Source organism: Ambystoma mexicanum, chromosome 5p, assembly GCF_040938575.1.
Source record: "Ambystoma mexicanum isolate Mex_15411 chromosome 5p, UKY_AmexF1_1, whole genome shotgun sequence".
Lineage (NCBI taxonomy): Eukaryota > Metazoa > Chordata > Amphibia > Caudata > Ambystomatidae > Ambystoma > Ambystoma mexicanum.
The window spans coordinates 971,866,584-971,881,811 of NC_090930.1; the positions used below are offsets into that span (position 1 = coordinate 971,866,584).

The 15,228-nt window shown below is 45.3% G+C and overlaps 1 protein-coding gene across 2 annotated transcripts in view; it reads left to right on the forward strand.

The window, feature by feature from the left end:
• C5PH6orf52 (chromosome 5p C6orf52 homolog) overlaps positions 1-15,228 on the forward strand; it is a 569,473-nt gene that overhangs the window by 263,372 nt on the left and 290,873 nt on the right. For both annotated transcript variants that reach the window (XM_069613440.1, XM_069613441.1), the window contains one exon: positions 10,943-11,074. In XM_069613440.1, the coding sequence (XP_069469541.1) occupies positions 10,943-11,074 (132 nt within the window). The remainder of the gene's footprint in view (positions 1-10,942; positions 11,075-15,228) is intronic.

Here is a 15,228-nt window from a genome sequence, read left to right on the forward strand (position 1 = left end):
CATGTTCCACTTGCAGAATGGAGCTCACTTGGGTTCAGGCCTCCTTTCGGCACCCAACAGGATGTTGAAAAGCAGTTTCTGGTGACATTCACCATTGCAGTGCAACAACAGAGGGCACAGTTGTCATGGTCGAAGTCAGCCTTGTATCTCGGGACCCTTATATTGGAGTGCCAAAATATGGAAGAGACTACCTCTGTAGGACAAGCTGGCAGTCCCCAAAGTTCTGGGCAAAAACACAGGACCACGACGCTCCTAACTCGGTAGCCCAATTTCGTAGTTGGTCAGTCCCCTGGATAGCCCTGGGACAATTCCGAAGACTTCAACTGGCTTGGGCACCAGTTTTTCCCACTGGTCCAGCGTGCCGAAGCACCAACAAGGATCTTCTAGGATCAGCAGCTCGACAGGGTTTCACTGCAGCTTCAGGGATCGCCCACAGGTCTTCATTCAGTTTTCACAGCTGCACAGGATACTTGGCTCCTCTTCTGATCTGCTGGAATGGCTGCAGGACACTCTTCTTATCCCAAAGTCTTGTGAGTGATCCGACTCAGCGCTCCAATGGCAAGATATGCCCCACACATGCACACCAGCAATAGTCCAATCTCCTGCAAGCATGCACACCAGACATTCAGGCACTAGTATATGGATTGTGACCAACACATTTCCTGGGACCCCATAACCAACCCCTGCAGTAGCCCACGAAAAGCCAGGCTTTTCCCATGCAGTGCATGACCATTAAAGGATTTTCCCGACCTGGCATGTCAGGAAGAAGGCTAAAAGGCAAGATGGCCAAGGAACAAACAAAAAACCTTGTGGAACTGCCATGTTTGGACACTAGCCACTGTTAGTAGCCAAACGCAGTAAATGCAGCGAGGCTAAGTACAGGAAAAAGTAAGAAAAAGTTTGCTGCTAACAGTTTGTCCTTTAGCACATCTTAGGTAACCAGAAAAATCCCTTTGACTCTAGTGTAGGGTCATACAGAAGAATCCCCATTGCACTGCATTGTAAGATGCATTGAGCAATGATAAAAAAAAAATACCAAAAAAGTAACAAAGTCAGAAGACTAAGGGAGACCAGTACTGACAACCATGAAGAAGTAGTCAGTTTCCGCGTAACATGTGAGCAAAAGCACAGTGGAGTTTAGCTGAAGTCTTCAATTCACTGTAAAAGGTCAGGTCAGTGTGGAAAGCAAAATGTTTGCAGGTCCATAGAATATGCCGGGAAAGATTTCTCTTTTAGCAACTTTCCAACACTAGGCCTATTGCAACACACCAGAGAAGAGCAGCAGCAAAGCTCACCCCAATCAAGGGGTAGCAGGCGAGATGTGGGCTGTCGAGGAAGACTCCGCTTCAGGGAGGTCACTCTTCATTCTGGAAAGCAGCATCAACGGGAGAGAGGGTCTTCAGCCTCAGGTCGTCGGCCTGCAGGGTCTCAATTTCCAGTTCAGGACGGTGACTGGTACAGCAGAGAGACCTTTGCAGAGATTGGATAGCCCACGGAATGAGCCGGGGGCACTTCTGACAGCTTCTGGAGAAAGGCTTCTCCGACAGGGGTCTGGTCAAGGGTCTGTGAGAAATTCATGGTGGCAAAAAGACAGACGGACACAAGTGATCACAGTTCAAAGGTGTTTATTGAACAATGAATGCTATATGTAGGTTGGAAAAACGTCTAATCTAAACATAAATCTAAGATTCAAGCAAGCGTTGACCATCAAATGAAAAATAAGGGAGTCCTAGTGGCCTTGTGTCAAATAATAAGGGCCTATACTAAGAAACCTATTGCCAAACCTCACAACTAATACCAAAAGGGGATGAGGAATAGTTTTCAAGAATAGAAAGTGTTCTTAAATATTATGTCAGGATGTGGAAGCCTGGGTCTCCCTTCCCCACGTTTTGCACACAGAGCAAAATGGGAGCGGAAGCGAGGGAAGAGTCAAAAGCTCCACAGCCCTTTGTCTTTCGCCTTGCCTGAACTGCGACAAATCCCAGCGGGGGGGCTTGCTGTCCTGATTGGTCAACCATACCACCCCTGCTTGTAAATGTGGGGAGAGAATGCAGAGGTTGTGTTGTTGTTCCTGATGATAAATACTGCGAAACCTGGAAACTGAAGAAAAGTCGACCACTGGAACCGAAACTGAAGAGGATGACGAAGGAAACGACTTCCAGCGACCGGAAAGCCTGCTGTGTAACCAGAGCCTGCTGTAGGTCTTCCTTCCAATCGACCTGGGTACTCCAAAAACGACGACCCTGACCCAGAGCCTGGTGAGACCCACTAGACTAAAGACCTGCATTTTGAGCCATCCCCCTGGGACCTTGAGCCACTATGCGGTGCACGGTCTTCCGAATCTCGCAGAAATTGCGTGGGCATCCTGGTGGATCTCCAGAGACACGAATCGAGTCTGAAAAGTCCCATCAACGGAGTGCTGGACCTTTGTAACAACGAGAATTCAACCGCGATTTTCTGTCTTCTGTGCTCTTTAAAAAGGCGCCAAATCCGCAGAACTGCATTCAGTCGCGAGGCAATCCTTGCCTAGAGCCTTCTTCATTGATCCCTGCTGCAAAGTTCCTTCTGAGGTCTTGTTTTTAGTCACCACGACAAGGAATCCACTGACTGGGCATTTTGCTGCAGACCCCGATGTCGTCCTGCTGCAAAATCTTTTTGAATGCTGAAGTACTGTGTTGGCTTGGGTATGTACTTACCTGAAGTCTGTTAGGATTTCTGTGTAGCTGTGGGGTGTTTTCTGTGATGGGGAGGCCTCTCATCTAGTGCACCCAGTCCCACTGCTAGAATCCTGCTAGGGTGTCTTCTGCGACGCCCCTGAACTCTTTTCTAACTCAGAAGTAAAGTACTCACCTGTTTGCCCAGTCTTCCTAAGGAAGTCTGACTTTTGCTACTAAATAACCTATTCTGACACTGCCTGTTGATCACTTGTCCCAGTGATCACCCCCCTTCTGCCACTGAGAACACTCATGCTCCAAGAATAAGGGAAAGACTTTGAAGATTTTTACCTAGAAAAGAAAATAAGTGTTCACAAGTTACTTACTTGTAAGGAGTTGGTGTAACTCTAAGAGTGAACAGTTACAAAAGTTCATACTTATCTTGAATGTGTGATGAACTATTCTTAAAAGTATGCTTAACATCTTTCTTTCCTTAGAAACTGTTTTGCCAGTCTAATAGAAAGTACATGTGAAGGTCTACCACTCTCCTGTGATTAGGTTGTGCCTCTTCCCATAAGTAATGTGTTGGTTTCACCAGATTATTCCTGCAGGGTAATTTTATGAGTGTCCTCCAACTGTTGGTATCACCAGGTTAGTCCTTTGAGGATAATTGTATGAGTGTTCCCCAACTTGGTCTTGCTTACCCTGACTTGCTGCTAGCCTGTCCATGATAAATCTGCATTAGGTTGTTGCCTACCTAGAATAACTGAGTCATTCAGTAAAGTGTAACATTGGGTTTTACTTTCCCTGTGCTATCTAACCTAGAGTCTGTGGTTCTAACTGTCCCTGATAAGTCATACTGCAGTTATCCTTATAGCTGGGAAAGATCTAACCTGGACTGCTTGTGAGATATAAAACGTTTATGGGTTTGACTTAACTTGAGTTAGCGGTTTGCCATCCAAAAATAAGTTACAAGAGTTATTGCTTATCTCAATCTGTGTTTCACTGATCTCAAAAGCACCTGTAATTGAATATTACATCCTTAGGTTTTACTCACATAGTATGACTGTGTTATCAAAAAAGTAGTTATAGGTTTTTACCGTACCTGGAATAAGTGTTCCACTATTCACAAAGTATATTGTCCAGTTGACTGATTAAGTGATTTGTACTGTGAATCACTGTGCAACTGGAAGGGTCTACTGCCCTTGCATTGCTGAATGTAATTGTGAAAGTAACCATTGGTTTTTACTCACCAAGAATAGGTGTGACCTATACTGAATGTGTATGAAAAGGTTTTGACTTCCCTAGAACTACTGTTGGGTATTCCAAATAAGGTATACACTTTGGTCTGTGTAGCTTCAAGTATAGTGCTGTGTTTTTATAATTGTGATTTCATATAATGTGTTGCTACTTATTCACCCCTAGATTTATCTGGGCCTACCTGTATTTAAATGAATCCTTTATTTTTACAATACAAAGTGTTTTTGTTTCTTTGGATCATTTGTATTACAATTTCATTTGTACTGATTCTACAGCCCTCTCTCCCTCCTAAGATTAGTCTGGCTGCTCTGTCTACGCTACCATGTACTAAGGTGGTACAGCTGTATACTAGGAGTGGAGTCTTGTACTGCCTCAGTTGAATGGTTTTACTAAGTCGTTTCAGAAAAACTGTCCTAACACTTGCTCCTTGATTCACAATATTCCTGTTAGGCTACATGTTATTTAACAGTCTTTAGTTAACACAAGTGTCTCCTTTGTCTAGCAAACACTGTCCTTCTTTAGTATTTCTTTTAGCTTTGCAACTTGCCTGGTATAATCCCCTGGCAGTACTCTGTATCCAATTCCAACTGCCTGGTGTACTCTCCTGCTGGGCCTTCTCTTGTGTTTCAATTGCCTGGTATCCTTCCCTTGCCAGGACGACTTCGGTATTTCACAGGTCCCCTTTATCACCAAAACTGCATATATCATTCTTGGCTTTCTATATCTGTTTGCGGTAATGTTTGTTCAAACTTTGCCCCACACTTGCATCTCATGCACCCGTATCTTATTGGACTTGAATCTGTACTTTGCCTTTTCTGCATTCAAACAAGCTTCTTGTAGTTTCGGTATTAGCATTCAAATTGTCGTTGGCACAGTTGCCGGAAGGCCCAGCGGTCCCCAATTGCGTTGGGTTAATTTACAGTTTTTTTTCTCCGGCATCTCCAGTCCTATTCAGGCTTCTGCAGCGTGGCTCTGCTGCTCGTTTCTGTTAGGCAAAGTTTGAATGCAGTACCCTCTGGGAACACTACAACCAACTATAACTACAGGTATAGGCAAACCAACCTTTAGCATAAGCTTGTACTAAACAATTTTGGTAGCGTGTTGAGCAGCCAGGCTTATCTCAATAGGGGAAATGTGAGCTGTAGTGGAGTTACACAAAGATTTACACTTATTGAAATAAACTCTTACACTCAAGGATTCTTGCATAAACTATTATTAATTTATTTATCTGTCGGTTATAAAGTCTTCTTCAGAAGGGAGCAATATAATGGTAACACACAAATACACTTCAATACTGTACACTCTGAGTTTCTGGTTTCTGAATCAGACAAGACCCTTTTGGGATGGCCCACACACTGCCTACACCCACAGGTGATTTCAATGACAAGGGTGTAAAGACTGGTGGGGGTGGTCTGTACTTCTGCTCTCTATATGGTAGAGGGGAGGCACAGAGGACCCCAGCCAAGATTCTCTGTTCGGTAGCTATGGTCGAGCAATCAAGGCCTAGCTTCTCAGGAGGTGATGCAGGCTGGTTCTTAAGTACAGTGTAGTCCCCAAGCCCCCACAAAGGAATGTCCACACACTGTATTACTGAAAACAGTCTTTATATAATTAATGTTCAAAGGTTATGTACACTTATCACAATAACGCCCTTTGTGCTCAGGAAAATCAACAATGGTAAATATCTACAATTCTAAAGTGGTACCACTAATATTAGATCTCATTAAAGTGCATTAACAATACTGTAGCAATGTCACACAGATCAATAAAGAGGAAAACCAGCAATAAAGAGGAAGGAAAGCAAGATGGTTGAAACAAGAGGCAGAATACTGGCCCCTACCAATGGACACAGTTCTGTGTGGGGATCCCCCCACCTGGGCAACCTGTAAAATAAAGATATATAACACAAGCCCAGTCCTTATATTGATCACTAGTCTTATTCTCTCCTATGTTTTTACCCCCAATGTACCTGGTGGAGTCGAGTTCTTCGAAGAGGCGTCGATAGATCCTTCTTGAGTGACTCCCTTTAAAGCAGGAGTCACGGATCGTCGAGAGGCGTCGAGGAACTCTGTGTTCGGTGTCGGGGAATCGACGGCCCTTCTTGAGTGCCTTCCCTTTAAAGCGGGAGACACGGGTCATCGAACGTCTGACAGTGAACGGAGTAGAACGGCGTCGATGAGGTGGCAGGCTTCGATCCGAGTGGTGCTCGTCGGCGTCCTGCAAGGAAGAGGCGTGCGGGGCACCTCGGAGACACTAGTTCTGGACCACAAAGATTGTGAAGGACGGTGGCCCAGCAGGGGCGTCGAGTCGATCGAGTCTTTGTGGTCGTGAGGTGGCGGGAAACCCACCGGCAGATTCTCCTCGGCGCGTTGGTCGTCCTCGACTTTCTCCGGCAGGAGTAAGTGGTCGACGATGCGGACGAGGGAGTCCTTTGATTCAAATGTTCTTAGGCAAAGGAGCAGGCGGCTCCGGTCGTCGGCGGCACGGCGTCAAGCGGTTCCCTCTTCTGGGATGACACGGCTTCGACGGTCCTCCAGCGGTTACACGAACCTGTGAACCCTGGTCGAGGTCCGGGTGCTTCACTTCGATCTCCTCGGCGGTCCCCTTCTCCGGTCGGCAGCCTTTCGAGGGTCTGGCGTCCAGGAAGCTTTCGGCGAAGATTCAGCGGTGCTCGATGGTCCCTCGGAGCACGGGAAGAGGGTGCCTAGCCAGGTCCTCTCTCGGGTCAGTCCTCGACGAAAACGGCAGCCTTTGGATCGGGTTGAAGCAAAAGCAACAGCAAGGCTTCTTCTTCCAGCTGGGCGTCGAGGGTCAGCAGTTCCAGTTACTCTTAAAGTGGAGACTCAGCTTCTGAACAATTTCCAGTGTTGAGAGGTCCCCAGATATACTATTTGGTCTCCCATCCACACTGCTGGCACACACTCAGCAGCCAATCATACAGAAGAGCATTCATGCAGTCAGTCAGCCAATCAGGCATACAGTGCATTCAGGCCATCCTCCTCCCTCTCAGACACTCACAACAAGGAATGTGGATTGGGACAAGTACCCAGCCATTCAACACTACACACTGCATTCAGCCAGTTTCGGGCAGCGCTGTCTCAGTCTTTGTCTCTCATGCCAGAAACCAGACAGCCACAACAAGGAGTGCATATTGGTCACACCACTCCATTCACCCAGGTCCTCCCACAGGGGTACCCACAACATACAGTCACTGGGAAGGCTCCAGCTAGTCTGGCCTGGCCTTCACAACAACTCCATATATGGAACTTCTACCCACCAGCCAGGCAGGGGGAAGGGGCAGAGTCAGGGCTTCCCAGGACTTTGGGAAAACAAGGTAAGAGGCAATAGAAAGCAAGAGGCCACAGGGGCCATCTTGTTTTCCATCAGGAATCAACTGATTCCAATGGCAGGGCCTGGGTATCCCAAAATGGAAGACCCCCAGAGCACCTGTCAAATTCAGCATGGTGCTGCCACCAGCCTATACCCTGCTCTGTGGGTCACACACAGGTGCCCAAAAAACATACACTAGGGGCACAGGGTTGCACCCCCACCCCTGGGTGCCATAAAGGTATCCCATGGGTCTGTACACCAAACCAAAAAGAGGAAGAGCTGCACTGCCAGGAGTCCCCCATGGACTCCTGGGCAGAAAACAACACAGAACAGAATATGAAAAAGGGCTACAGGACAAGGACAGGGAGGCCCTGTCTCTCCAATGCCTTTCCGGCATCACAAAGGGTGCTGGGGACATTACTATCTTGCTGTTGGCATTCAGAACACTCTTAAAAAGTTGGTGAAAGGGAAAGGTTATTAGAACACAAGAGATCACAAATGTTTCTAAGTAGGGCAAATACTTTTAAATTATTATAGAAGAGTCGTTCAATTATGTAGGCTAAGCCAAAGTCAATGGACAAAAGTCTTGCATAGGATAAAGCACTTCTAGTAGATGGCAAAGCCTTTGCACAAGTTCTTGGGACTCTTTGATGAAAAGAAGAATCAAAATCTAGGGCGGCAAGCTGATTAGACTTGTGAGTTGCAGAAGTTTTAACCACTTCTACAGTAAGAGGTAAGTTCTCTTAGACTTTTTTTACAGTACCTTAGAATGAAGAAAAAGATTCAGCTGATGACTTCTGTTCCTGTGCAGCTCTGCCGATCTCGCTGTTCCTGGACCTCAGTCGTGGGGACAGGAGGGAGGACGTCGGGGGACTCCTGCAATGCACTAGAGCTGTCAAAACTCGCAACCGGCAAACTTCACTTTCAGTGGCTGTTTCGCGTTTCAGCTACTCGGTTTCAGCAAATAGCAACAAGCGTGGTTCCTGGCTGTCAAGATGGACTTTCCTCACTTCTGGGGTCCCACACTCTGTTGAGGGGGGAATCGGGCTTGGTCGGTCCTGCTTCGTGGGAGTCAGGAGGATCTTCCAAAAGCTTTAGGCCAGCTTAAAAGCAACACACACAATCTGGTGTCCCTCTCCTTGGCTATACGGTTTCCTGCAGCAACTCTGAGGAAATTCAACCAGCTCAGAGATGCGTGTCCAGGTGGCTTACTTTGGAGTTGATTGATCCCACCAATTCAAAGGGAGAAGTCGTCCTTGCAGGGGCTTCTCTGTCAATACGAATTTGGCAAGTAGGCACTGCAGCAGGGCTGCACCGGGCAAACCAACGGTCCAGGAGTTGCAGCAGGATCGTCCTCTTCAAGTTGTTCTTCGGTACCTTCGTCCAGTGGTCGACTCTGCCTTCCAAGCCAAAAGACTGTCCTTTTATTCAGTTCTCTCCCATTCATTCCAGCCTAGCTGTCACTCACCCAGCAGGGTGGCTGTCCTTGCCAGACAGTCAGCCAGCTAATCACCACAGAGTGCATTTGTGTCTCGTAGGAGACTAAGCACAGGGAGTTTCGGGCACCTCCCTCACTTCCTGCCTACCCCAGACACTCTGGAGCCAGAGGCAGGTTTCAATCCTGAAGCCAGCCAAAGGCGAATGAAAAAGAGACCAAACCTGGTTTGGCGTGCAGAGGAACTCTCTAGAAGGACCTTTCCACAAAGACCTGACGAAAAAAGAAGACCAGGCACCATTTTAACAAGGATGGCTGGACGTCATTTTTTTAACGTTACCGGGTCCACGAACAGTTGCGGTAAATGCAAACCTTGGTAGTTCAAAACGAAACCACTGCCACCTGCCAGTCAATTGGGAAATGGTAACATAATAAATTTTACATGAGCATTTAGACACAGGGGATACTAAGCAACCCCTTCAGCACTCAATTGTAAGATAGGGTGTGCTGGGTCTAGCAAGTACAATGCTAAGTAAAGTCAATTTCACTTTACTGTTCTGGGAAACAGTAGTTATCCCAGAGAAGGTAATTAATCTTGGTTAATCTGAAAGACTTCCCTGTGCCACTGCACTGAAGGTGCTGTGTGACACATTGCATAGGATGATGCTTATGGAGTTTGTCAGACTCCATAACCAAAAGAAACAGTGTGTACAATCTCATTAAAATACATGAGGGGGGGGGGGGTTGCACTCTCTCCAGGTAAACAAATCCAGCAAAGTTGCTGGGGGTCTCTAAGGTGGAGGGAATTGGCACATTTTTTGAGAATGATCCCCAACAGCTTCCCACTCTGGATTGTGCCGACGTCTTTTCGGCTTCCTTCGCGGCTCCGTAGTCAAATGCCTGCTTCCCTTCATGTCACAGTATGGAGAACGCTAGTTCTTCGAGCTGCCAAGCGCCCAGGAACTCTCTCGCCGCTCCCAGCATCTCCACGGCACATCCTGCTCCCGCACTAAGTTTCTGCTTCTGTCTCGTTGGACACCTCTGCTCCGTCATTCCGGTACTTGTCTTCCGTCTCCCTTTCTTCCTTTTCCTATCGCCTCCCTTTACTTTATTCTATGCACCTACTCTATCAGAATTGCCCCTGGACCTAGTATCATAGCAACCTCGTCTGTCTCCTCCCCCCCCCCCCTCCCCTTACTTGTTTTTTTTCCTCATAATATCTGTCCACCAGGCCAGGTTCTTGAAATTCATTTTAGCATCTCAACACCCATGGAGGGAGTTTTGATCTAACTTGGTGGGCACCCCGTCGTTTTTTCCACTCGGGATGAAGGGGTCTCTTTACAACCCTCAGGCTGTGGAACCACCCAACCCCCGACCCATTTCCAAACGTGTCACAACATGGGCAGCACATCAAAATGAGTTTCTGTTATGAAGGGCAAACTAGGGCGAGTAGGTCTCTCTGAAAAAAAAAAAAGAAAGCCAGCAAAACGTTTTGGGGGCTCACAAAGTTCAGAAAAAGCGCCCCAAAAATGAAATTCTGCCATTATCATGAAAATGGATATTGTCTTAATGTGCAAGAACATAGTTACATAATCGTCTGCCAGAGAAAAATGAATAGATATGCATTCTTTTCAGGACAAAACATAAATGTTGCGAAATGCAGATAAACTGACGGCATAATGAATAATTATGAATACGGATGGAACATGGTTCACAAATATATACCAGAAGACCAGGTGCCTTAATTATGGCAGAAACCTTTATTTCATGCAATACAGATTACAGAAATGTGTACTGAATTTGTCTAATTTCTGATGCGTCAATTTTAATCCTTCGGAGGATGGGGGCAAACAAATGGTGCCGGACACTAATCTCCAATGTTATGATGATGGCTAAACCTGCCATCTTTTTTAAATCCTATTTATATATGTAAAATGTTATTTAATAGTTTTATGGCTTTGAAATAATACCATTGTCTTAATTGTGTATTTCTTCCATGTTTTATCATTGTAACTTTTCTGTGAGTGTGGATAATTGACTTTGTTTTATGAATGCATCTGACCTGAAATTAACACTGTTAAACCATCTATATTTGTTATATGAATGATTGATAATAATTGCAACCAATAGAACATTGAATCAGCCAATTGCTGTTTTTTATTTTTTTGATTGCTGTGCGAGATGATGTGGAAAGGCTGTATGACAAGGAACAAAGGTTTTTAATACTAACCCCCCTCCAATTCTATTTCTGCAATCTCTGTAGGCCGGATTATTCCATATTTGTAGGAGACCTAACTCCTGAAGTGGATGACTTCCAGCTGTACTACTATTTTTTAACCAAGTATCCTTCATGCAGAGGCGGTAAAGTGGTCACAGATCCTCTGGGAAACTCCAGGTAACTAGAGAGTGGCATTGTCTCGATATATGTATTGGTTTGATCTGGTATTCATTAAACTGTGTTTTTGACTGCAGACTTTAGTTCCTCAATAGCTACATTTGATCATATCAGTGCTTAAGATACAAGTGGAAAAAGCTATGCTTTTCCACTTGGGCACAATCCCACTATATACGGGGGAAAAAACTGGATTTCCTTTTCTCGTCAAATGGATCCAGCTGTTTTCCTGTGTAAAAGCATATTAAGTGATTTATTTGCTTAAACAAAATCTCCAAGTTTCCTCTTTTACAATCCTAGTGATCAAGGGCATTTTGTAAAGACGACAAAAATGTCACTCAACCATTCTCTCCTCAAACCTTATCAGTGTTTCAGGCTGGTCACAGTTCTATACTGCTTATTTGGTGGCCAAGCAATTTACATTTTTATGGCTGTGATTGTAACTTGTTTGTGTTTCACAGCGGGAACGACTTGGAACAGCCATTTGGCCTGTCTACGTGGTCATGTGATCTGAGCTCACAAAGCTCCTTTCTGTGAAAGGAGCTTAGGTTTGGACTCTGTTAAGATGTATTCGCTTGCATCCCACCCTTTGTGAAGATTCTGAGAGGCTACCCTGTTCTGGTGAACTGAGAAAGACTGTCTAAATCTCGATCTTGGTAGTGTGACTGGGAGCAAGGCTTAGACTTTGTAAGTGTGATGGTGGTGCAGGTTTCGGTTAAGCACACACAGAGCACTCTTACTAATACAAGTTAGGCAGAATGTCCAAAATAGTTATTTATTTAGGCCTTAGACAAACTCTTAGCAATGAAAAACCACAGGTTAGTAATGCATTAAAACAGTAATTGCTACTATATACACACTCACATTGGTGTGCTTTGCGAGGAGCACCAGAACCTCTCTTTAAGAATACAGTTAAAGCAGTTTCAGAATACCATAGAGTAGTAAAGTATGTGAATAAAAGACCTAGGTAAGTAACCAGAAGTTGGAGAACTAATATGTTGAAAATAAAGCAGTTAGAAACACCATGCAAAACCTTTATAAAATAAGGCACTACACCTTAATATGTCTTTCCCCAGCTAGAAAAGATGGGAACTAGTGTCCTAGACCCACAGGTCGCTATATATTTTCTTTCAAAGGTCTAGGATTAGTTTGGCAAAGCTAAAAGGCATTTTGTAGGTGTTCCAAAGTTGGGCACTGTAAGGGTGTAGAATTAAGGCTCGGACACAATGGTGACATATTTTTAGGTGCAAACATTCATTGATAAAGAAATGGTTGGAAAAATGCCCCCCATCCCTAAAGCTAAGAGGGTTTTCACTGCTTCAAAGAAAATTAGTGAAGTTGTCAGAATGTCCAAAACTAAAGTCTATCACTGTTGGGTCTCGAAAAGCTACCTTTGTCCCTAACGCTAATAACTTAAACTGTGCAAGGATGATATCTTCCCACAGTAAAGTGTTGATGGTAGTTACAACCAACAGAAGTTCCCATTCTCTTGGGTAACCAAAACCGATTAAAAACAACGTTCACAAATCAAACTCCAAGGCTAGGGTCATGCTCCTTTTCCTAGATGACATCTTGTTTTACTTTCCTTCCTTGTGGGCTCCCAAGACCCGTATTCTCTTTAGGCAAATGTCACTGGGTAATTCACAAGGATATGCTTCTCAGATTCACCTTGCTTTACCCCCCCCTCCCAACTTGGCACGCTGGGACAGATCAAAACCGTCTTTTTCAGTTCCAGGGTTCTTGATCCGCTTATTCTCAGGCTCTCATTAATTAGTCCTCTACAGTTCCAGGCTTCTTAACTCTCCTATTCTCAAGCTTCCATATGGGTGCAGGTCCCAGACTCGCAATATTCTGAATAGCTTGGTTTACTCTCCTACCAAGCAACTGTCCTCTCATGGACTGTCCTTTTCTCTCACAGGGTGCCAGACACTGATATTCTTTGTTACTTTCTCTCAGGTAACCCGCATACATGTGTCTTTCCGTGCAGGTACCAGTGTTTCCTGACCAGCTGCGTCCCCTCTCGAGGCTCCGGTAGTGTTTGGTTAACCGACTGGATCTGCAGCTGCTCTTCAGACGCCTGACTCTTCCCTTCTGCGTGCCCGGTCTCTGAAGCTTTGCCGGTAACTGGGTCACCCAGAGGTCCGACTTGACCGATGCCTGAGTAGTCCTTCTGTCCTGTACCACGTTCGGTTCTCCTCCTCCGTTCACGGCTTCCCTTTCAGCTCTAGTCTGTTAGGACAGTTTTTCTGAAGTTCAACTAAGGGCTTAGTTAAATCATTCAACTGAGACAGTGCAAGACTCCCCTCTTAGTATAAGGTTGTTCTACCTGAATATATTGTAGTGTAGACCGAGCAGCCAGGCTTATTTTAGGAGGGAGAGCGGTCTGTAGGAAAGTACACTGAACCTGTAGTACACCAAGGATTCAATAGAAACACTTACAGCCAGAAGTATTCTAAAAAATAAAGGTTTCTTATAAATACAAGGAGGCCAAGTTAAGTCTTGGTAAGTACTGGTCATAGTCGTAAACAAATTAATAAAAAAACCACAACACAATGCTTGAAGGTACACTGACCAAAGCATAACACCTTCAAAATACTTAACAGTAGTTCTAGAAGTTAAACCTTATCATACACATTTAGTAAAGACCACACCTATTCATTGGGAGTAAAAACCATAAGTTACTTTTGTATTGCTTTCTGTAATACAAGGGTAGTAGACCCTGTCAGTTATGCAGAGACACTCTGCAAAGAAATCACATAATCATCCTGATTACCAGGTGTTGGGCAGAATTGTGTCCAGTACCCTCTGGGACCACTACACACAACTAGGACTACAGGTGTAAGCAAAACCAAACTTTGGTATAAGTCGGTACTACACAGTATTTGGATCTGTGTGATTTTTCTGTCACGGAAAAGTCAACGACGGAAATGTTTGCATGAGAAATGTGCAAACCACAAAAGGTTCGCACATTTCCCTTACGAACACGCATTAAAACCCCTACAAACCCATGCCCTCACCCCCACCCTTAACACACCTCTAACATACCCCAGCCCTACTTACCTTTCCTTCACGCTGTCTCACTGCGGCGCCAGTTCCTTTTCACTTCTGTGATCGGGAACCGGCGCCGCAGGGTCCTTTTCATTTTTTTTGTTAGTATAGTGAGCGGGGTGTTGCGGGGGACATTATTTGGTTCTCTCCCTTTCATTCCAGCCTAGCTGTCACTCACCCAGCAGGGGGGCTGTCCTTGCCGGACAGTCAGCCAGCCAATCACGCCATAGTGCATTTGGGTCTCCTAGGAGACTAAGCACAGGGAGTTTCGGGCACCTCCCTCACTTCCTGCCCACCCCAGACACTCAGGCGTCAGATGCGGTCTTCAGTCCTGAAGCCCGCCAAAGTCGATGGAACAAAGGGACCAAACCTGGTTTGGTGCGCAGAGACAAACTCGAGGTACCTTTCCAAAAATAAACGGGGGGGTGGGGAGGAGCAGGAAGAAGACCGGGACCTGTTTTTACAAAGGAGGCTCAGACCCCATCTTGAAAAACATGGCTCCTGCGATTTAACGCTACCATTGTTCGCGGTCGGGAAAAATCATGGTAGCTCGTAAAAACACTGCCACCAGCCGTTTCGCTAGGAAAGGGTAGCATTTGACTGCTAGATGAGTAGACACAGGGGATACTAGCTAACCCCCTGCAGCACTCTATTGTAAAATAGTGTGTGCTGGGTCTAGGAATTTGAAAAGACTAGTAAAGTTAATTTCACTTTGCATTCTTTGGCAAACAGTAGTTTATCTCAGAGAAGGTATTTATAAGTCTAAAAGACATCCCTGTGCCACTGCACTGAAGGTGCTGCGTGATACACATGAAAAGATGATGCCTATGGAGCTGTATAAAACTCCATAATCAAAGAACACAAGAGTAAAACGTACATCAAAATACATGAGAGAGTGGGGAAAAAGGGCTCACACTCTCTCCAGGTAAAGAAATCAAGTCCTCAAAATCCAGCAAAGTTGCTGGGGGTCTCTAACGTGAAGGGAATTGGCACATTTATGAGAATTCTCCCTAACACCAGGATGCTTTTCAGAATAGTGCAACACGTATGAAAGGAACAGTATATACCTACTACATTTATGATAACAGCTACTGTCGCGCCTAGAAACA